Raw genomic sequence first — 25107 nt, 5'->3', positions numbered from 1 at the left:
AAAGTGAGGGATTGATAGATGGTGACAGCATAGCCAATGGAGTGGGACAGTGCTGCAGCGAGGCCCAGCTTGCATTGAGGACGGACCACATCCCTGCTTAGCCCTGTCCTCTGCAGTTAAATTGCCCCATGCATAACTGGCTGATTGGAACTTTAGATTTAGCTGATACTCAGCTAATCTAAAGGTAGATCATGCTTTTGCACTAATTACTTACGTACTGTCACCTCAAGGGCCCTTGCTCTCATTTAATTTTATCCGTCTTTTCCACAGTTTAAGTATGGTCTCCCTAGTAAGTATATTATCAATCTGGGTTCCTAACACAGTTTTGAAAAAGTATTGTAAAGTATGGAATAAGATCTTTTACATTTCCAGATCTGGATAAATACTGCAAATAAAGAGAGAATAAAATGATTTGTTTAAAGATTATTGGCCTTATTCTGTTTTCTAAAATATAAAATCAGAATTTCTAAAAATAAATTTACAATTGGTCTACATGCAGAGTGTTTTTCATGGAATTTGGAGCGGACAGCCAGCTCAGCTGAAGTGTTAACCACTGTGTGAGAACTTGATGTCGTTGAAAGAAAGGCAAGAAGTACTGCTGCAACTGAACGTACACTCTGATGCAGAGCTACTTGTACGCCACAGCCTTCAAAACAGCTCAACCCCAACAAGTTCCTTTTAACTGAACCAAATCCAGACATTCACAACCAAAGTAGTTTGAAAGAAAATGCAGCATCTTTGATTTGATACATAACATCACAAGTGATCAAATATTAAACTTGTCTGAACATCTCTGAGGTATGTAGAGATGTAGTTATCAGAGAAGTAAACACAGCATCTTTTCTACATAAGTAAACCATACATTCATGGCTGCATTCAGCTCATTGTAAAGAACACTGTGAAAAAACGGGCTTCACAGTCACTCTGAAAATTACGTTAAGCAGTTATTTTCAAATTATTGATTCAATATAGTAATACAATGTCAAATATGGTCTGAAAAATCTGCTGAGAGGTCTGGAAATTTCAGTCAGGAAAGGTATGGAATATTGAAATTCAAAGTGTGTAGGAACCCTGATCAATTAATTGCTTTTCATTTTTGAGTGCAGAGGCCAGGGGCAAGTCCGGGATTCTGTTGGCTTCTAAGCAAGGTTTGATTACAGCCCCCTACCTTCCCACTCTCTCTCCAGCACATCAGTACTGAGGTGATTGCACTGGTGCATACACTATGCCCCATAAACTACACCCTGTACAGTCAAACAATAGCCTGAGTCAGCCATGTAAAAAGAAGAAACTAATTACCAGACCATGTTCGATAATGTTGTTTTTATGTTATGTTGTCAATTAGGAATATGGTCGACTAAAGAGTAGCAACAAATTGGCGTTCCAGGCATTTGGAGGGTCAGTTCTTCCAAGTCACAGAACACATGTTTTATCTTACTGCGCTGATAGTTTCAGTTTGATTTGCTGAGCTCTGACACACAATATCTGCAATAGTGATTTCTGCCACTATACACCAAGACAGTTGAGTTACATGGAGCTTTATTTGTGGTGCTCAAAATATTCAGAAATTACATTTACAAAATTCACTGACAAAGTCTCTTTTCAAGATAGTGTCCTGTCTGCTTTTAACCTTCAATTTGAAATAGTTTCCAATAAACAGTTGACCAAGAGTCATGTGGAGTCCTTCAGGAAAGAGATGTTGCTGTTAAGTTTTACAGATGCCAATTTTTGATGCACTGAGCATCACAGATTAAATTCAGTTTGCCTAAAATGTATCTGCTGTGGATATCTCAAAACCTGGACCAAACGAAATCTGTCTGCATGGTAAAATACCCAGGGGTGAGTTGGAAAATTACTGTTTGTTATCTGGGTGAATTGACCCTTAAAGTTAGGTAAACACTTTAGTGTTATTGCTCCCAAAATAGTGTCAAAGTACAAAACTGTCATTCTGCACACTTGCAAATATCACAAAGTTAATTTTGAAACTGCTGACAAAGGACATCAAAAGAGAGACGAGAAACACAATAAATGAACTTAAATTATGTACAGTACAGTTCCTTAGTGCTAAGAACCAAAAAGCATAAAATATTAACCATGTTACCGCTTGAATGATTATAATTTATATAATTCAGGTGCGTAATCCTCTCAAATCAGAGTCCTTAAAGCTGTTTACTTTGCTTATGCCTCAGGCAGGCTGTGACAAGAGCCCAGAGTTAAATACACAATCCAGGTTACTTGTACAGACAAGGCAAAAGATAGGCAGGACAATGTAACCACCTGTACTTATAGTACAGTGCAGCTGTAACTTTTGTGGGGGTGCTTTCTTTGTGAAAATCTTTAATAATGAATTCTCCCACATCCTGGTGAGACCAGAGAGCCTGATGCTGCTGCAGGACGGCTGCCTCAGCTCTCTCAAACCCAACGTGTCTGTCTCAACCAGTATCCATCACTCACATTCACCCATTCGTCATCTCAGAAATGTCCTTTAGCATTTGGAGGAAGGATTAGGTGTGCAGGGGGAGTTGTAGCAGAAAGCGAGAGACTAGTTGCATGGCAAACGATAAGGTTAAGACCATGAATATATCAACCACCTTCCTACATCACATACTACAACAGGGAACTGAAAAATTCTTGTATGGTATACAATATATTTTTGGTACCACCATCAATTTAAAGGTCTAGTGTGTGGTGTTTAGTGGCATCTAGTGGTGAGGTTGCAGAACTGAAACTTCTCCGTGTGTCAGTTATGTAGAAGAACTAAAACACGAATGGCCCTGTCTGGAGCTAGTGTTTGGTTTGTCCGTTCTGGGCTACTATAGATCAACATGGTGGACTACACAGACCTGCTCCGTATGTATATATAAACAGTTCACTGTAAGGTAATGAAAAGACAACAAAGATCATTTTCAGGTGAACAGTTATGATAGCCCTTCTGCCAAGAGAAGTCCTTAAATGCCTACACACTGGACTTTTAAAGGCATCAGATTATATTATATCTTTCACCATGATGGATTTTTTGAAATTACATCTGACTTTTCTAAAAGTTGTGGACATTTTCGTTTGTCATCAATAGAGCATAATTGGATTGTACTTAGAAAAGCAGCTCAGATTCCACACCTGCATTACATGGAGCGCAGCAGCAACTTGTTTGCTATGGTTAGATCACAGAAATTTGACATTCTGGAAGAAGAAGAAGAAGAAGAAGAAGAAGAAAGTTCCCACTTTTAGGCTGTGGCTCCATGAAATGACTGATATGCTCCACCTTGAAAAAAAAATATGGTTCTCTCTGAAGGATAGTGAGTCACAATTCAATAGGTTCTGGTTGCCTCTTGTCTGTTATCTGAGAAACAATCCATAGTGGACTTGTGTAGTGGGCTGTCCATTACTACATTTCACCCTTTGTTTATATCTTTTGTTGTTGTTGCAAGCTTTACATTCATACTATGTATTGAGCAGAAGGGAGGTAGGGAGTGGGGGTGTGTTAAAAGTGTATATATACGTGTATGTGTACTTTTGTGTATTTATTTAGGTTGGATACTATCTGTTGTATTTGTTGTATATAGATACTGCATTTCCGTGTTATACATCTTGAAAGATGTACTTGACCAAAAAAGAAAAGCAGATAGCATGTGACAACCTTTCAATGACAAGTGTTTTCTTTCAACCAAGGAGATTTAAAGAAAAAACAGGGCAAAAAGGAGTCTTAAAGAGCTTGTTTGCTTCTCTGTACAATTACTTTCTTTTTTTTTTGTTGGTGTGGAGGGCTGGGAATGGGCTTTATTGATTGTCCTCATCCAGACTGATCAGCCCTAACCGAGCAACACAGAGGATCAGAGGAAACGTTAAGATTTTGCCCTTAGGTCTTGTAGCTTGCCGTGTTGTAGTTACTGGCTTTGATTAACTGTGTATGTTAGTGCATTTGGCTATTTAAAGTGCTCCAGGGTCCAAGGCATGCTACCCCAGGTGTGTTATTGATATAAACAGTAGGAAATGATAGGATAGAGAGCAAGTTGATTTTTTGTGTCCACGAAAAGATGAGTTGTGGAAATGTATAATCTGTTTAGGCTGTTGTCGTCAGCTTTCTATCTGAGCTTCCCACTGAGTTGAGATAATGCCCTCTACTAGAGGACCACAACTCTATCAGATAGGACAATGAGGGAGGAAAGGGTATGAGAGGGGAGGGGTGGCCTTCAGGGCCCAACAGGAGTGATGAATATAAGTAAAGAAGGAAGGGAGAAGGAAATGAGGAAGGAATGGAGTAAACAAAGTAGCAGACATAAAGTAGCAGGCATAGCCATGCAGGTTGCATTGTTACAGAAAGTGAAATGCAATAATGCTGAGGAAACAAGAATCCAAATGAAAACAAATGTGCCTATTCAAACTGACACACACGCACAGCTAATATAAGCAGGTACACACACAGACACACATACATATATATATATATATATACAATAAGCAATGACAGTCTATTTTTTACCTCCCGTCTCTTTCTCACTCACCTGTAAATTTTAGCAGCTTTGTCTGAATTGAATCCAGCACAAACTGTATATCTCTAACAGCACCACAGCAACAGGACCGCAAGCAGCGACACAAAGCAGCGTGTGTATTGTATTTTATTGCATCTCAAGCTGGTTTCTGTAGTTTATTTAGCTTTTCTTTGCAATCAGATGCCTGAAGGACAAGAAGCACTGTCTCTGAACATGAGTTTTACCGTGAGCTGAATCGCAGCGGGCTTTGGGGAGTAGGAGAATTTAGAAAGATAACCCTTCAAAATTAAATTGTCACTGGATGAGTTTGCTGACCAGTGAGGCCTTGCTGGGACAAGTGATGACAGTGTAAAGAGAGGGAACAAATGAGAGGGAGAGGAAAGAGGGGCAGATGAGGAGAGGGAGGGAGAAGGAGGGAAAGACTGAAATACGGGAAGCCAGTAAGGGCTTCTACATTGCCTGAGTTGCTGCCTGACAGCAAGCCTCATGCAACAGAGACCAATACAAAATTGTTTGCCTTTCACAGAATGTAAGTTAAGATATAGACAAAGTGATGCAGCAGTGTACAGTTAATTGCTCTCCTCCTGCCAGCAACATTGACACCATAAATACACTGTGGGAATCTTTGTTATGCTTTCCACATGTTCAGTTTCATTATTTGATATCAGTTTTGACCTTGCAATTGGTCCAGTGAAGCTGCGCCATGCACATCTTGAAAATGTCATTTACACTTTTCCCTTCTGTTTTCACATTTTTTGTTTTTAATCAGACAATTACCAGTGCAACGTCTTGATTACGGCTATTAGGCAGTGTGTACTGTAAATGAGCCGTTGCTGTGAATTTGCCTTCATCAACACCCCACACCTCAAGCAGACACACACAAGAAAACACCTGCTTGAAGCATGTCATGCAGCAAATCCTTTTTTTCTGTCCCCTAATTACACTGATCACATCTCCCACTCACTTACACGGTAATCACCTAACATAAAGAAGCTGAAATGTGTTTAGACATTATATGGCTTGACTAAAATTGCAATGGTGAATATCAGCTCGCCATATAATTGTGATCTACAGTATTCTGTGTTTGTGTGTGCTTCATCAGGTGCAGGTGATGTCGTGGAGTGTGGGTTTAGGCGGCAGGATGACATTTGCCAAGCTTCTCCTTCCCTTCCTCATTCTGCACTCTTTCTGTGAAGGTGAGTCCTGTTGACTGAAGAATGAGTATGTATAAATCCAAAATGACGCTGCAGCATTTATACAGTGACCACACCTGACTGAAAAAGTGTATACCTCTCAATTAAATCTACACAGTAGCTGTGGCTACATGGTCAATATTTCTTCAATCCGACTGAAGTCTTTCTGATTCGAGATTCCAACTATTTACACGGAGGCTGAATAAAGTGATCCAATAAGATCTGTTCTTACATGACCCATGGCATTTAACTTTTTTGACCTGTGCAAAGTGTATAATCTGCAGAAAATATAACAGTTTTTTTTTACCCTTAAGAAAATTCAGTTATAAACAAAGTATAAAAGGAGACAAAATGGTGTCGCCTGTTAATTCGGTTTAGTAAGTAGCATAAGTGTAACCTAGGTTACTATTTGTAGCTACAATTTAAACCTCACATGCAGACGATTGGTAGACGATACAATTTAACTATGTTCCCTATACATCCCATACGCAGACTACTGCTACTGGTAGCTATCATAGACTGCCATCTTGCTCTGGTGATGTCATTCGGAACCAGAGGCTGTTTCTCAAGGCAAGAGTACTTCTGAGCATTCAGTGAACACACATTGGAACAGGCTAACAAGTGTCCCCAGGTGTACGTAATTAACCCTCAGCAGTCTGGGGGAGTTTCTGGGTGCTGTGATCATTTAGGCACTCTTATGTTGTTGTACAATTTACAGTATATACACAGACTCACACAGAATCACTCTGTGAGTCCAAAGTGTTCCATATTTTTATGTGTGTATAACCATACACTTGCTACAAAAATCCGAATAGTGGATCTGATCTGATGAGCCGTGCTGCTCTGAAACGTCTGACCGCGTCAATTGTACATGACAGCGCCATGTAATCTTCTGAAATATGTTCACCTCAAAACAAATGAGTGATGCTTTGACCTGCAGGATATTCAAATGTCTTTACTGTGGGCATTCTCTTCGCGATTCCCCCCGAAAAATACACCTATTGAAGCTGACAGAATGAAAGCAATTATCATGTCGTTATCATGTGAATAGTGGGCGTAGGAGGGGAGGGGGACACTTAGCGCTCCATCTCTGCTGTAAATCATTAATTTAAAAACTTTTATGTTTAATCTAAATCACGTTATTCTAAAAATCTCAGTGGGCACATTGGAAAGCGTAAATGATGAGCTCTCTGTTAATATTTTTGTCATGCTTGTATGATAAAAACTCCTGGAGATATTAACCCAAATAAATTACGTTTATCTAAATCCTGCTGAGCTCCGCTGGCGCAAGTTTCATTGAAGAGGCCCCGCCTTCAATGCCAGCAAATCATGTGCAAAGCATTGTGGGCATTTTATACCCACTGAAGATACACACATGCATCCTTTAAATTTCTCTGAAAGAAGGACTCAGTGAAGTTCGGAAGGATCCTTGACATTGGAGCAGTCTTTCAGCGGGGGTCGATGACATAGCCTCCTTGAAATTCAGCCATTTGAGGATCCTTCCTTGACTTAGAGAAACACCCAGAGTCTGCGCAGTATTGATCTCCCGGCATTAAGTTTCCCACCCATACACCTGTCCGACCAATTGCGAGCAGCGCCACTGAATGCGATCCCATTTGATTTTAAATACAGGATTATGAATAAAGAAGGTTTTCTTATGTCTTTGTCAGTTATTTGGTAAACTATGAAAAACGTACAGGCTGCAGTAAGAGAAGCAAAGATTTGATAGCAGCATTCTTCTTCTTCTTCTTTCTCAGTTCTTCATCATTTACTGCCTTAAAGGAATTTCTGTCACTTACCTTCTACACATGATACATTCCTTTAGCTTTTCTTGACTTGTACAAACTTTTCCTTTCAGCCCTGTGCATGGTCTGTTTATTTTTTATGCTTTATTACTGTCATTACTTGACTCTACACACACACACTTGTCTGCCTTGCATAATGTCTCACATTATTGTTAAGATCTACTTTAAAATATATGCCTTCTTTGCTGAGTGTATTTCTTTGGACATGAGAGAGGTAACAATATTGAGAGAGAGCTTCTGTGTTGCTGAGAGTCACAGTAACTGTCTAACAGTGACAGGCAGGAGACACCTCCAATCACACACAGCGCTGAAGCAGCGGGGAAAGTTATTAAGTGAATGCCACAACCTCTTTCCATCAAGCACAATGAGTTTATCAAGGCTTTTTTTCCACCTCCAGAGTCCGCCAGCCTCTTGCCTCCCACCCCCACCTCACACCTTGTGTTTGCTTTTAATGTTACATCTCTGTTTCTCTCCCTCTGTCACTGTTGCGTTCTCTAACTAACCCATTAGCACACTGACCCTGCACTCCTCTTGAGCATTACCTCCCTGATCCAGCAAATTGGATTGATGATCATTGCTGTGATTATTTTGTGGCTGTAATCTATCTGCATTCCACTCTCCAAGCCTGACGCAGTGCCTCGCAGTAATTAAACCACAGGTATGGACGGGAGCTTGTTAACCCTCCTCCTCACCACCCCCTATCCAGTGAAGCATGCTCCACGTTTTTGGCGCCCACTAAAAGCCACACTGTCAAGCCAGAGATAAGCATCTTCTTCCGCACAGGCGGGCACATGACTGAACGAAAAAGCTCCCACTTTCAAAGCACCGATTCACTCTATCAAGCGCTCTCACTTCAAACAGACTGGCCTCCCCTTCTCTTGCTTCAGTGTCTCTGTGGTCTGCCGCACAGCTCAGCTGATCAAAGACCATCAGCTTTGTTCCCTGATCTTCCCAACAAAACAGCTTGTATCACACTGCCTTCTGACACCACAGAACCATGCCCAAACATGGCAGACTGTTAACCCTGATACAAGCCCTCAAAAGTGTGGAATGGAAGGATATTCCCCTCTGTACGGAGAAATCAATATGAGGTAAATGTAATTTTGGCCTTAATATACTATGTTCATAGTTGTTATGATTAAAAATACAGTCAAGCTTCAAACATATGCAGGCAATTCAGCGTTCAACATTTTTTTTTTTTAACATTTTAAAGTTGTTTTTATCTTTTTATTACAGCACTAAAGCTTTAATTTGTGAAACGCTCACTCCTCACAAACATAAACATACATTTTTCAGACTGATGGCCATGCAGTGTTAAAAATTGACCATGATGCTGAATTGTTTTCATGGTCCCTGGAGGCATGAATGACTCTACCTACAGACAGACCATGTAAACACTTTATTCAAGTAAAGCATGAAAATAATGACCAAAACTGACAGCAGTATAATGCTCTCTGTGTAATTGATGCTCTCTGCTTACACTGTTTGTTGGCTGCTATAAGTGCTTTTGAAAGTGGTTATCTGTAAAATGTTTTTTTACAGTTTTAGAAATAAGATGCACAGTGTGAGATGGCTGTGTTTCATAGCTGAATTTGACCTGAATATATGTACCTGCGCGGCAGGGTTGTTGGGGTTATTGTTCAAGGTCAAGTGTATATTTGTCCCTCGGCTGAGTGATTGATGTGCTGCAGAGGTATGTGTGACACAGATGCTGTCAATACACATAGAGCAGTGAACAGATGACAACTGCCAAAAACCTAAAAGACATATAGAGTGGGAGCGAGAAACAATTACAGAATAGAAGAACAGTAAAAGACACACGCCTACAGCCTGGCCATAAAAGGCTGCTGTACAAACACAATAACCCTGGGTGAATCGAGGAAGGTTTTTTAGCAAATGGTGGAGTACTTCAAACCTCCTAACAGTGGACAGTAATTTATCCTTGAGGGGATGGAGTTGATCCCCGTCATCACCACCTGATGTGAGTAGATGCATATTGGACAGGCAGCTCGGTTTGTTGGTGGTTCTTCCCATGTGGTCCATTTTTATATTTAACACTAAGCAAAAGCATACAGACTAAAGAGGACTTTAAAAAGGATTTTATATCAGACTTGCAAAAGTCAGCTTTCTCTTAACTTGATATTCAGCCAGTTTGTTATGACCAAGTCAGAGCCATTGACCCATTTTACATTACATGTATTACACTGAGACACAGGATGCACTCGGTCCACACAAGCTACTCTGAGCAAGCCTCGTCTTACCTGTTATATCCTCATCAGATCTACAGATCTTGTTCAGTTCGATTTAGAGGCCGGGTCCGTATCCGTGATAGAAATATTTAAGAGGAAGAGGAAGCCATGGGATGCGGTCAAAGTCCACTCAAAATGGTCTTTTCTTACATTTACATCCCCTAAAATGTCTGACCTTGACTTGTATCTGTGCAAACTTTGTCACTAGAAAGGTGTTTTCACATTCGTCTAATGAGGGAGGAAATGACTGTGCCCTTCCTTAAAATCTGAGATTTAGATGTACCCCAGGCAAACTAGATTGGGTACGTTACAAATTTGAAAACCAATTGCCATCTCATACCGAAACCTAAAACCTCCAGCGCAGACTGGACTTAACACATGTAATATAAAAATCTTAGTCAGACGGAATATATCCTCTGCAAACAAATTAGACCTCTGAGATATAATTTTGTAATAACAAAGTGAGGATGTGAACACACTGTAACATCATAGCAGATATTATTGTGTGTTTCATAACCACTAACACTGTGTCAGCCACTGCCAGTTACAAGCTAACGAACAAAACAAAAATAACAGATGCTGATTACACTTACAATTCTCTTAGTCGCAGATTTTGTTGTTCAACAGACTCAGCATCTGAGTCTTGGTCTGACTGAGGCTCACATATGTATGGCTGAATCTCTCCAATGTCTCCTCTAATGTTAACCATCCTGATGCACACTGCTCTTTCACCAGTCAGCCTAGCAAAGCAATGGTGGTGGGCAAGGCAGAGGCCAGATCCAGAATTTCTCAATGAGGGGGAAAGCTGCTGCCAGTACTTTTTTTTTTTTTTTTTTTTTTTACTTTTTTTTTTGTAAAACCATGTTAAACAAATTTTTTATCATAGCAAAGTATATCTATATACTTTAAAACGTGAAGAAGGAATTTTAATGTTGACACTTTAATTGAAAACTTCCAAACATCCCCAGATGTCACACACTGTCTTACACTGAATACATTTGCTCCAGTCACATACAGAATCATACACTGAATATATTTGCTATGCAGCCCCCTTGTCAAGGGAGGGGCCATGCTTTGTTTTGGGAAGCAGTGTGAAAACAGTCTGTATGAATTACACAATAGAACAAGGGTGTGTGCAGTGGCATCAGTTGTACCAATTTGATGCCAGATTTTTCAGTTTAGGTGCTTTTTGCAGTCGGGTTTTTGTACCTATGCTTCCCAAAAATCACTTGACTAGTGCTGCTCAAGTACACAGCTCTACTGTATCATTTCAAATAAACTGCTGTTGCTGCTGCTGAGAATGTGAAAAACCAAGAACAACATTTGTAAAAGCTTTCAGTCTAGTACAGTAGTAAGTAAGCTGACAGTTAATCACTTTAAGAGCATATCTAAACACTGTCATGTCAGTGCAATTTAAATCAACATTTATCCCTCTCTCTTTATTACAGGCTCCAACCAGCCGCCACGCTTCCTGAACTACTTCTTCTCGACCTATCTTCTCATCTATGAAGATATGCCTGTCGGTGAGTCTCTGAGGATTTCCAGCATGTTGTATTTGATGTATCTACATTGTCTAAAGAAAGCACAGTAAAGCTGTCTTTGTGGTTTGCTTTGTCAACTTGTTTACTGCAAAGATACGGTCTGTCGTTGTATCCCTTGAATACAAACTGAGAAAGTAAAAAACAAGTAAAGAGAGATGTCATATAAGACACTGACATTGATGGCAATGGATGTCCTCTATCAGGACGCCTGCGTGTGTTTCTATGTGTGTGGTGTGTTTGTCCGTGTGATGAGAGGAAAACTCCAGAGCCCAGTTGTCTGAGTGATCCTCTAATATAAAGCTGGCACAAAAGGAACCTGTGATACTTTGGATATTTCACGTCCAGGTGTTGATGTCTATATGAAAGATTTTGTCCAGATTTGATATCTCCATGTTATTATAAGCTTGCTTATATGTTGTGTCCCACTGCTGTTAGGGGCGGTTTGGGGTTACGGTATGAACACCAGTTTCGGTTGAGTCCGATTCCTCCTGGATCTATTATTCCCCCTCTTATTTATTTTTTTGTCATTTTTGTTGGTTGCAGTGATTGACAGGGCAATTTGAAGATGTCTGGCTTTTCATCATCTCTGACGGTGTCAGTGCCTTGGAATTAAAATCCTTTTATATTGGATTGATTTTCTAGAAGTTTTTTTTTTTTTTTTTATCACATGACCTTTATACTCTGCCAGTCTGTCAGCGCTACTAGTCTGAGTCATGGAGTGTGCACTTATCCGTGTGTACACCCTCACAGTTGCTTGTCTCAGGCGTAGAAAACCTGTAATGTTTTCCTTTTTCACCTCTTTTCTCTGGGTCATAAAAGTTCAAATACACCACAGAGCTTCCATCATCAGCAGTGTCCCTGTCCCCATCTCCATCACCATTTTCATCTCCATCATCATCATCATCTCAGTTGTGTGTTTTGTACTGCAGCCAGGAAAGGTTACAGTATCCCACTGAGCCTACAGTAAATCATCATCATCCCGACCCCAAACGCCATTGCCCTCAGAGCTGCCTGGTTTGGCATCTTTGTGCAACAGCACTAAGCAGTTTCTGGCAGGAGGCCATCTCTTCATTCAGTCAGCTTGTGTTCTAACCAGTGAAGGGCATAGATGTGTTGGTGGGTGGCGTCGCTAATTTCCCTAACCGCTCTGTCCAGGTTGCCCTCTGGCCATGAATCATTGTGTCCTCTCCTCAGGCAGCTGGGCTTCGGTCCAGCAATGCCTTCCACTGGTCCAGGGAGCTGTCAGTCACGTCCCTGGCTCGGCCTGTGATGGCTTCTTCAGCGGTGTGATTATGAGGGCGGGCTGAGTGATCGGACAGTGACAATTTGTCAAGATTATTGTTTATTAGCTCAGCAGATGTCCTCGTCTAGGAGGCCCTCCAATTCATAAACACACGAACGCACACACAAGCCACTGGGTCAAAACTGTGTGTGTGTGTGTGTGTGTGTGTGTGTGTGCATGTGAGCAGAGGATGTGACATGGTGGAGAATAACTTAAGATCCTTTTCGCCACAAACACCCACGTTTCCTCACAAAAACTCAAGATTACTTATCATCTAGCACACTGGCTTAATAGAGAAGCCCGGGAGCAATTTCAATGCTGACATCGCTCTTACTCTTGATTTGAATAAAGGGTAGATTGAAAATACATATTTTCTCATCTCAAGGTTCAGTGCAAAGATTGTGCAAAGAATAAAGAATTGTTAAATTGTGCTTTCAGGGCACAATGGAGGCGGTTTAATCATATTCAAAACTTCATACATTCCTCTGTACTTCATTAGGCCTTTATTTTACCACAAATTTGATGAACATAAATGAGCACCTGCCACACTGCATGACTTGAGCCCAGTGCTCAGGTTTCCACAGACACTCTGATTGGTTGCATTCAGTTACCATGGAGGTTGTTTGGCTTAGTCTTGCTGATGATGCAACAGCATAGGGTTCATGTGAGCAGGTTGTGTGAGGTGACACCAAGAGCCAGTCTGTGTAAGAAGCAGTTGACTGACACGTGCACAGTACGAGTATTGGTACTGTCTTATGGAGATGAGTAATGCAGACCTTCAGTTAAAACTGGTCGGCATGCATGTGCACACACTCACAACACTATCGGGCAGCAGATCAGTTGCTTCAGCTCATGGCCTCCGTGCCAGTAGTCTCAGCTCCTTAAGGCAGGAGTGCATGATTCTGATTTATCCGAGATGAGGGAACACATCCAAACACCATGGATATTTGATCTAAGACTACACTGCTCCTCTCCTCCTCATCAGCAAGGGGTTTGGTTCAGGAACCAACACAAAGTGTTTGAAAAATGCTGCACAGATGTGGTGTAGAGGCACATGTAACACAATGGGAGAAGGTGTGAGCTCACACCTCTGACATATATATATATATATATATATATATATATATATATATATATATATATATATATATGTATATACTGTCCTTTATAGGGGTCAGTTTCAAGCAGGCTGATGCAACACCCTTAGCTTGGTACATGTATGAGACTGAACCCAAGAGAATCTTTAGTCCCCACTGGTATGAATGATGTCTGTGATGCCTGATTAGGCTAAATTAGCTGTCTGCTGTACACTGCAGTGATACAACGATGCTTCAGATGATTTATTTCAGTATTTACAGGGAGAATATTTCACAGTGTTCAAAACAATATCCTCACTCTAGTCATGTTCATTCTCCATATGTCTGTGTGGTCTCTGTGCACGTGTCCATTTAGTTTGAGTATGCATGCCCGTGTTTACGTTTGATGCATTTTTGTCACATCCAGGCAGTGGGATCATTCACTCTTAGGGGGGGCAGCTAAACAGAGGAGCTGATGTTTAAATGCAGTGGCAGATAACAGTGTGTGTTGTGTCAGGAAATGGGATGTGTAATTAGACTGAGAGAACACTTTGATTAAACGCTCTCATCTCCTAATCCACTTTGCCCTGATTCGGCAGATTAAGCTCTCTACTGAGTAATTAACTTGTGGAAAGAACACAACATTTGTTCAAAATAAGAAACTTCCACACTCTGCTGGGATGGTTTGTGCATGTCTCGTAGTTTGTGCCAATCGAGCATAAGGCCTCACTGTCTGATTAGATTTAAAAGTTTGGCTTAGGCTAACATTATAAAAACAAGTGCTCGTTTATATGGGATAAATTCTTGCATTCATTCAAATTCAATTATTTTTACTGTGGAAGTAAGAATTCTCAGAGGGCAGAGAGAACAACAGGAGAGTAGCTGCTGGCAGTATGAATGAAAAGGAGATCTTCAGTTCATTCAAACAACCATTTCAGTCATTGTGAGTCATTCATTTCCATCAGTACACTTTTTTTTTTTTGCCATTAACATCAAAATGAAACTCATCTTCAATTTCCCCTGCATCACACAGTGGACAGATAAGACATCCAAAGCAGCACACCTTCCAGTTTTAGCATGTGGAGGCAGCATTCCTGCTCTTATTTAAGCCCAAATAAACTTTTTTTCTCATAGTATATTTTCTTGCATATATTTTAAAACTTTTTTGTTTTGTTTTACTCCTGCATACCAAAGATGTAGGCTATGCTGTGTCTTGAATACTTCCATCAGTACACTTACATGTAGCACACTGCATACACTAAGGACTTACTTGCATAGTGCGCAAATTTTGACATGGTCTCAAATCAAACACAGCCATTGCACACTTATCGGAAATGACAACAGCAAGATTTGACAGCTTTTCTTCTTCCGCTTGACATATTGCATCCAAACAGGGCATTATCACCAACATTTGATGAATGATTGTCAGTTGCCTAAATAAATGTTTGCTGTATCTGCTTGTTTGCTCACTTGACTTCTTCTGTATTTATTTATTATATTACAAATGAACATGCTTTCATGGCAGGTTTCTATATCTATGAATGTCTGTGGCTGTTACTGGCTGGCTCTATCACCAGCTGATCGTCTGAGTGAATCCTACATTTTGTGAATATTTACAACTTGTCAAGCATCTGACCACAAATCTAATACTGAATTCTTCTACATTGAAGACACAATTTAATATACATGAACACGAAATGTAACTTACGGCCATAGATTGTATAGTTTATACCACAACACATGTAATATCAATTCCCGATGATAAAATATGCTGCTGTTAGCTAGCTAGCAAGCTAACGTTAGCATTTGCATCATTGTTTGCGGTACCAATTTATTACAGAATAAACCCAATAAATAAACTGATGGCTTATATTATTTTACAAGTTTGAAATGTGTTTGTGGTCCAGCCCCTTCCATGACCATTGAGGGTAAGAAGTGTCCCAATGATCCACACTCAACTTCTGACCGTCATGAGCGCACCATCTGGGTACTCATAGTGCACTGTATTTTGCCATACTTCTCAGTGTGAACGCACTTATGGCCTTAAAAAAGCAAGTATAAACTACAGACGTATCTGATTTGAGACACAGCAGTAGAATCTTTGCTGTAAGTACTAGTAATGGGACGCGGTTAAAAACAATTAAAATATCCACCTTTTTCACCCACTCTCCTCTGCTCCCTCACATTCTTGTACTGCCACAGTAAATACCTTGCACTTTTAATTAGCTCCGTGGCATTCCTAATTCAATAATAATTAAGGAGCAGGAAGTAGCCCCAAGGAACGACTTATTAAAGCCTTCCCCTAAACGTGTTGATAGTGTCTGTGTACTCTCTCCCCAGCCAATTCCCCACTGTCAGCTGCCTAGCGCACTCTACATTAACTATGGCTTGTCAACACTTCCTCCTCCGGACACCCTCTCTCCCTCTTTCTCTCTTTCACAGCTTTCTGATTCAGTGCATTGACTATATTAGCTGCACTCATAAACAAAGCAGTGTTCATAACTATCATATTGTAGATAGTTTGAGTGTGAATGCTCCTTGATCTTGATTGAACCAGTGCTTTCTGAATTGCCTACAAAGCTGAACAGATATTTTTATTTTGTATATTATTCACAGACCTTTCAGTTCTCTTAAGGGCCTTGTACACCTGGCCTCAAATCCAGTGTTTTAAATATAGATGTGTTCAAAAGCAGAGTGACGCTGTCACAGCAGGTAAGCATTCCTAAGTGCTTGCTTTTTTAAAGCACAAAAGCTGCGCCCTGACAAAATTTAACTTCCAGAAAGCAGCAACGTGCATCAGGTCATATGACAAGGGACAACCAATCACAGTGTGTAGATATCTCCCTTTCTTTCTAACTGTCAATCTGTGGTAAATATGGAGAGGAAAATTATCATTTTAGTGCAGTGCTACGCAAAGCTTTGCATGTTGTCCCTCTGACAATTTTAAAGGCCTTTTTCACACTTAAAAAAATGCCTGGTTGAAGATCAGCTCCACACTCGGGATTTGTGGTAAGTAGGCTATAGTCTGAGTGGGCGGAAGTTTGCTGCAGAGATCAGCCTCTCACTGGGCGGAACGAGCCACCCGCTGAAGTCCTGCCCTACCACCTCCGGTTGTGTAGCAGTTTTCAACCGTTTTCAACACGTCCTTTACTAACTTTTGCGGTATTTGATCTTGCGGGGATGTAGCCATTTTTCTGCCATGGTTTGTGTCCTGTAGGTGATATTTTTGTGGGCGTGTTACACCAAAACCTGTTTCCCCCCGGCAATATTTTTGCAAGCGCACCGTTGCTGTGGCACCGCCCAGAACGATTGTGATTGGTTGAAAGAAGTACAAGCAGCTGGGGCGTTTTTTTCTCCAATCTCAAAGTGAGAGTCGGCCCAGCCAGACCTTTCTTTTCTTGAGAAAGGTCTGGTGAGCGAGACTAAGTAGGCTATGATACAGTGCTTATTATGGTTGCCTGGCAACCTCAGACACAACCTGCCTCCACGCCCTTGTTTTAACCCCTCCTTTTTTTTAAAAATTTAATGAACCACAAAAGTTTTTGAAAATGGACATATATAGACAGGGGTCATTGAAAGTGCTTGAACTTTTGTATTTTGTGCAAGAATAGAAATTACAGTTCTTTTGACATTGTCTTCCATCACTGTAACGGCACAACTGAGCAGTGTTCACACAGTGATGTCTCGCTCTCTCTGTTTTTAATAGATGTCTCTGAGCTTATGTAAAGCCTGCTACTTCTCATTATAAAAAAATGTCAGTGTTATAACAGTAATTAACCTTGATATGTGTTTTTAAACTATGCTGTGTTGGGTCCTTGTGTTTGAGGATTGGGCTTGGAAAGTCCTTGAATTTGATGTTTAAGAGGGTCTGGGATACCCTGTTTTTAATGTTGTGCTAAAGACCACAGGAAGAAGATGGATGCTGCTCTGAGGCTTAGGCTTTTCTCCTGCTCAAGAGGTTTTTGTGTTTGGTACTGGGAAATCCATATTTGACTCCCCAGTGTTAGTGCCACTTGGCTGGATATAAGGGCCCTCAGCTCTGTTTTGCTGCTGATCAAATGATTGGCCAGGCCATTAACCTGGTTGGAGAAAACGGTCTCCTTACCTGGCTGCCTCTCCCGGTGCAAATCACTGAACGACTAGCTGATTTACACAGCACTGTGGAGATGACCCGAGCATGTGCACACTCTTGCTCTGTCTTTGGCTCCGGGCTGCTTCATCAATAAGCCCTACAACACATTTAAAATTAAAACCCGTCTTTCTCTTTCTCTCTTTTAACTAAGCACTTAAACTGAAAAATCTGGCATCACCTAACATCAATAGATTTTGCTCATTGCGCCATTTGCTAATTCTCCATTCACTCTGACACAGTGCCACCCATGTGGAGCTCCTTACAAGATGTCCTTTTATGGAAAGACAAACCGTAATATTCAAGAAATTGCACGTGCAAATATGTGCTGAGATTAGGTATGTGGAGTAAATGTGTATCTGGATTTGAAAATCGTTATGAAACTCCTGACTAATCATATGTCCCAGTCTCCACACTCACTGACTTGAGTAGGTACAGTACTCACATGCTACCAGGAGCAAGTGATGGTAGGCACTTAACCCCTTAACCCCCCTGCTCAGTGACCATCAGACCAGACTTGTACTGGGTTTTCAGGTGTGAATGTGTGCAACTGTATGAGTGTGCACAGGCCGTGTCAGTTTTACTTTACCAATGTAATTGTCAAATGAACCACTGCTGTTTCAGTGTTTTTCTATAACAACAGAAATCCAGAATATGTTTTACATTATTTCTCTATAATAATAACATCTCTAGAAATTAAACAACTTCATTTGATTAAGGCTGAATACAAGATTATGCCAATTAATTGGAGAAAACACTCAAGTCAGCTTAGTTTGTGTTAAGAAGGTAGTGACAAGGTAGTGTTCACAATGGGTTTGTCAGCCAAACCACACAATATATCAAAAAGCATAAAGGGTCCTCACCCATCCCTTCTCACATGCAAACATCAGAAAAACAAACTTTGAGGGGAGGAAGAGCAATGCGATGCTTCCAAGGGCTTAAACCGAAACATCTCCGTACTTCCCTTAAATGTTTTATGTTTTCCTCATCAGGAACCAGTCTAAAACATTCTGAATAAGTGTGAACCATTAATTTATTTTTTGACATTTTAATTATCTGAAATTACCTCACTACACTGGCAGATTGCATCGCAGAAGACCGGGAGACATCCAACAATATTTTGCCTGTCCTTTGCCTCTGCAGACGAGATAATCTGGAAGAGAAACAGAAGCATAAAAATAGAAATAAAGAAAGATGAGCAGTGATAAAATGAAAGAGTAATCAGGGAATTGTCAGGAGAAGAAAGAGGGGGCAGCTCCTCTGAGAGTTGATTCAGTGTTTTTGGGATGTTGGCTGGTATCCAGGGCTGTCTCTTGCTGGATATGTGCTCTAGATATTTGTTACTGTCTGACTGTGAGCAGGGTAGCGCAGAGGTCTGTTTATGCTCCTGCTTTCAGCCCTCATTTAGCCAAATTGGAATGCGATGTGTGTGTCCTTTCTGCATCTTTGGCAACTGCTGTTGTATCTGTCACTGTTTATGAGTTTGAGTTGGCGGATGTGCTGTGTGCATGAGAGGCAGAGTGACTGTGTCTCTGTCTGTGCGTGTGTGTCTTTAGTTTTATAAATCCTATCTACCAGCTGCAGAAGTGAAGTATTCCTCCCTACTGAGGGTTGAACCACCTGATCTCAGCAGGAGATGAGTCCCAACATGTCCGGGAGATATTCTTAATGACTGGAAGTTTTTCTCTCCACGTGAAGAGCCCTCCCCTACCTCACTTTAGGAAGGGGATACACTTGATCTTCTTACTTCCCATGACAGCTCTCTGCTGTCATTGAGCTGTTGCATTGACTCCCACAATGGCTTCCCAATAATTCCGGCACACTGCCATCCATGAGGGACCTCTGTTTTGGTTTAGTCAATCATCCCTTATCTCTCCCCGTGGTGCCTTGCTCCCCCTTCCTCCCCCAGGAAATAATGGGGTCCACGGTTCAGTGGTGTCTGCAAACACACCATCCATCATGACGCTGTGCTGCGCTATATTGTCTGCACTTACCCAGCACGTGATGTGTTAGTGTTATTACGGCCCATGCAAACACTCACAGCACTCTGGCCTCTCATTGCAACATTGCCTCTGAATTTCCACGAATGCTAAGCATCCTGCTCATTCGCATACATAATTTTAATTTCATCACTTTTCACTGATCTTGTTTTTATCATGACTTTCAGTCTTGCTTTTCTGCCTCCACAGCAGAAAATGTTTATTTTAACAAGTAATTATGTCCCATGTGCAGTCTTAAATTGTATACAGTTCTAGCGCTGGTATAAGAAAATCATTCATATTCAGCTTCACACATTTTAAAAAATTTCTAAACAAAATAGGCAGAACACTTCAGGTTAGTCAACTGCTAACAGGAAAATGATATTTAATTTTTGCAACTGATATTCAAACAACTTGATTTGTATTTGCTGTATCCCAAGTGTCAAATTTCTCTATTTTACTTGCTTTAGGAAAAATAAAACAAGGCTGAATCACTTAAAATGGATCAGTTTACATGGTACATGATGAGAGTGGTTCAAGAAGCCACAAACAGTACTGCTATTACCAATAGCAGGCTCAAACATTTTCAAGTACAAGAATGAAAAAACAAGGAAGGGGTGCCAATTTTGGAAGGGGCACTGAGGATACAGTCACAGTGCGACATACCCAATGGCCCGATGTTCCAGGGCCAGTAAAAGTTTATGCCAGGCAAGTTGATTGGCCGGTCACTGGCCCGCCTGGGTCAGTAACGTCAAATCAGAGTCTGTGACGGTAGTGATATCGTTTTCAAGACATGTGACTGATGAACTGCATTGGTCATGTGTCAGTGTTGGATAGCATAACATTAGTTCAACTCCACTGTGACAAAAATAATCTGCAAAAACACTATCTGGCCCTTATTCAATGCTGTAACTCCAGAACAGAAGGGGAGACATTTGGTCCAATACTGAATTGGTGACTCTAATCTTGGGTGTCCACCTTGAAACTGTGCTTGTATAGATCCTCTTTGCTGCCGGGTTCAGGCTGTGTGTAAAGCATCCATTTTCACCAAAAAAATACACTTAATACTTTTTTATTTGATTCCCTCAATGTCTAGACTAGATAGTCTGGACAGACATGGATGGAAACTACAACTTGACTGGTTGGTGCAGGCATACAACCGTGGGGGGGTAATTCTAGTTTCTCCTCTGGTAGTCATTCAGTTCACACAAATCTTAAATGTTCTACATTAAACAGTGTGTTTTAAACTGATACACTACAACAATCAGTCAAGACTCTCAAGTTTCCCTTGTTTGTGATACTTGCTCTTTTGAAAACAGTTTGTCAGGCTGCTGTCCTTTCAGCATGTCAGCACCTGAAAGGTGACTGCTGTGACTCACTGATTTGGCTTGGGTTGAACGAATGGACACTTACATCCTGACCTGTCACTTCTAGTGTGAATTAAAGATAAGACAAAAAAGCAGAGTTCACACCCAAACTTGACCATGCATCTTTACATTTGACTAACTGATACAATCAATTTAGTGTTAACAGTAGTCATTTTTGGTTGCTCAAGGAGGTGTTCAGCTTGGTTTCCAGTTTCAGCTGCATGATTCAACACCTTACGTGAGCCTCGTTAAGTATTTCTTTAGAACCGCTGTCTTTGACACTTAACACTGAAAGGATCTCTCTTTGTCTCCCTTTAAAAGAAGTGCAGCTGTTTCTGTGGTGTGGCCTATTCCATTCAAGTTTTCCTGTGTTATGACCAGACAGAGAGTGAGAGTACAGAGAGACAGAGACAAAGATGGGGGAAGCGTGTTGAATAGCTGCAGGCTGTGTGTGTGATATTTCTCTGGGTTGTAAAAGTTAATTGAAATTGTCTGTGGGAATGTGGCGCGACACCAGGTTGAGCAGCGCTGCCAAGGCGCCCAGCACTGAGCTGACAGGCGTCACTGTGATGGTGGCAGTGGTTAGATTACCTGACCAACTGAGGATGGGCTCTCACACACTGATACACATTTAGCTAACACTCTTTTAGGCTCTCAATGAAGCTAAGGCTCAAATTAAATCTGTCTGTGAGTGAGTAAGAGAGAGAGAGAGAGAGCATACAGAACTGCCAGAGACAACACCACAGAATTTTGGATTGGGATACTAGTTGTCCTTTTTTTAATTATCCCAAATTATCAGCATCGTCACAGAGATCAATCAATTTGTTTACACATTTGTGTGTGTATTTGTGTGTAACGTGTATCTGGAACACCTCAAGTTCAAACCCAGTTTAATCCCAGCAGTTCCATCAAGCTGAATTATTAAAGTATCAAGAGGGAGAATCCTCTACCTGAGCAGTGCTCCTGACTTGTGTTTGTACAGGGATGTAAATATATTTTTAATCATTTGTTTTAATTTAGTGATTTAAAAAACACAGAATTTACTTGTAATATGGCCGTTTTTGTAGCACACTGTTTTTCTATTCTGCCCTCACATTTAATTCATTGTTTTAGGTTTTAATATTTGTTTACGTGTGTGTGCCTGTGTGTGCGCATATTACTCTGTTCTCCAGTACCGAGAGGTGCATTGCTGGGTGGCAGATCAGCTTCTTGCAGCTGCTTATCTGGCCCAGGTGGGTCACGGCTGATACCTGCCTGAGCCACGCAGAGCAGCTAACCTGGAAATTGATGTTTCACATCAACGACCACCTCTCCCTGCTCCGTTGCAGGGAAGCTGTGGAAGTAGGGAGGGGGAATGCATACGTGTGTGTGTTTGTTTGTGTGTGTGTTTTGTGCATGTGTGTTTGTGTAAATGTATCTGTTGTTTGTTTTTTTCTGTTTCTCTTTGCCCATTTGAACACACATGCGGCAGTTAGTGTCGTGACTCAAGTACAAATATATATTGTTCCTGTTTGTATGTTTGTTTGTGTCACACAGGTTTTGATTCCTCAGAAAGTGGTTTTATGAATACAAAAAGACCAATTTTCCAATTACAAAGATGATGTAAGGAATTAGAAAAAATAGAGAGAAAATGAAATGTCATAGAAAACTCTTAATTGTCTTTGAAAATCTGAAGGTTACAGGTCTCAAAGATCATTAGAGATGATTTGAAAGCTAAAAAAAAATCTCTCACTGAGGCATGCATAATGCTCTGAATATTACTTGAAAATGAGTTCCTGCTGAGACAGAACCTGTGTTTTGAGCCCTTTGCACAGCCCTGTTGTTGCCAGCCATTACATCTTCAAATGCAACCCATTTTCTGATTTGTGTAAGACCAGTGCCCAGACTGGCTGAATATGTTTTTGCATTAGCAAGTGCTGGGATGTCATTTCTGGCAACAACTATGGCTGTGCTGAATAGTTTAAAGCGTCATTCATTGACATTGACATTCAAATTCTAAATCAACATTCAGATGCTGCGCAGCTTTTTTAAAGATTAGGTTACACGAATAATATTAGAATTATACTATTTGTAGAGTTCCAGTGATGGCTGCGTAGGATTGTTTCCAACTTGTGTGACTTAATATTTCCAATAACTCGCACAGGCACACACCTGTATTAACGGGGCAATCTAGCAGCAATCTAGCAGCACCATAAATTACATTTATATGACTGAAATAACAAAAGCAATTTCGGCTCTAACACGATTCTATGCGAATATTATGTATCTGCATTTGCTTGACGTTTGTATTCCATCAAGACGTCATCGCTTGATTCAAACTGAGGATTTTTTGTTCAAGTATTTTTTATTTTGTGGGGTGATAATGTCCTAAGATATACAGACGGGTATACAAAGCTTCATTCATAAACCTCAATTGCGGAAAAAATGAATACAGCCCTATCTGGACAGTATTTCCGAATTTAAGTATGTTGGGGTTACCAATGAACCTGATCAGTTTCAGAACAGCAATTTTACTAAATTCTTAGAATGATCATTTGGGTGACATCAGCTTATATTATGAGCCTAGAGGGTTATATCAGTGTTGGCCGTCTGAGGCATTCTATGAAGAAAGGTTATATCGTCCTTGTCTTGAAAGCTGACATTTGTTCTCATAAAGGCCAGCATGCTGGTGCCAGATAGGATTAATTGACAAGTGGGGTGCTTGCACTCTATGTCCCCCATTTACAGACCAGTCTCTGGCTCAGATCTGCTTGCTTTTGTTTGCTGGTGCCTTGATCTCTTTGTCTTCCCCACTGGTGGAGAATGATCTCGCTCACTTACAGTATTTACTCTCTCTCTCTCACCCTGGTCTCATTGTGCTCTCGGTGTGCCGTCGTTCACTGCGAGGCTCTGTCACTACAGCCTTTTCAGCACGAATACGTATGGTGTCAATTTGGTGTTTGCACTTACTATCTTTTGAAACCTAAGTGTGTGTCAGTCTTCTACATCTGTGCATGTTCGCTGTAGGCGCAGTGAAAGGCAGAGGAGGCATGTGTGTCTTTATGTGTATATTCATATGTGTTTATGTGTGTGGTTTCGTACACTGGTGGGATGGAGAGAGCGGTATAATTGAACCCCTCTCTCTTATCTCACAACCGAGAAGGTGTTTGACATTTAACAGGCCTCCTTAGAAGCAGGGATCTTTTTTTTTTTTTAAGGAATAAGATAGGCTTGTCTGTCGTCTCTGCCTCTCTTTCTGCCTGCACACATTCTTGTTCTTTGTCTCTTTCTCTCTCCTATTTGTTTCTCTGTGCGGTTGTTTGTCTCCAGTGAGAAGTTCCAGTTGCTAACAAATCCCGGGCTTTTCTACTGTCAGCCATTGTGTGTATGAGATACTGTGCTTTTTCTAGCTGTTCATTTTCCACTGATTCCTGCATTCCCATCCACACAGACTCACACACACATAACACGCAAAATACCTAGCGGCTTGTATTGGACCTAAAACGTTCATTTCTAACCCAAACCTGTCATGCTTCTTTGGCGATAGTGATGAGAATGCAGCATGTCTGCTTAAGGAGCTGCTCCCTGGCGGAAGGAGAGAGAGTTTGTGCAGGACAGTGCAAAAGAGGGTGAGCGAGGGAGGGAGAGATGAGCCCAAAACTGATCAACCAGAGCAGCTGTCATTGCCCAGCTCTCCTCACCTCCCCTGTATTTTATACTTCCCCCCTGTCACTCTGTCCCTCTCTCCAGATTGACCAAGGAGGTCAATTGCCAATTTGCCAGTGCCAATGTCTTTGTCAGGAAACAATATTAATTTTGGCTAATTAGGACCTGAAGCTAATGAGCGCTTCAGATAATGAGTTCATTTATAATCCATAAAACAAGTGTGGCGTGTTATAGGATGAAAAAAGCTGTAATGGCGGAAGCCGGACATCAGATTTAGGCAGCAGTGTAGCAAACAATCTGGACACGCATTTAGAGACACACACACACACACACACACACACACACACACAC

At 41.0% G+C, this 25107-nt stretch overlaps 1 protein-coding gene across 1 annotated transcript in view; it reads left to right on the top strand.

Annotated features, from left to right (window-relative positions):
- Positions 1-25107, top strand: part of cdh23 (cadherin-related 23) — a 206229-nt gene that overhangs the window by 9149 nt on the left and 171973 nt on the right. Inside the window, exons 2-3 of the mRNA XM_050070372.1 lie at positions 5593-5686; positions 11186-11260. Of these exons, the coding sequence (XP_049926329.1) occupies positions 5602-5686; positions 11186-11260 (160 nt within the window). The 5' untranslated portion in view covers positions 5593-5601. The remainder of the gene's footprint in view (positions 1-5592; positions 5687-11185; positions 11261-25107) is intronic.

This window comes from Epinephelus moara, chromosome 19 (assembly GCF_006386435.1).
Source record: "Epinephelus moara isolate mb chromosome 19, YSFRI_EMoa_1.0, whole genome shotgun sequence".
NCBI lineage: Eukaryota > Metazoa > Chordata > Actinopteri > Perciformes > Serranidae > Epinephelus > Epinephelus moara.
The sequence above is the reverse complement of the archived record's forward strand: the minus strand, read 5'-3'. Positions and strand labels throughout refer to the sequence as shown.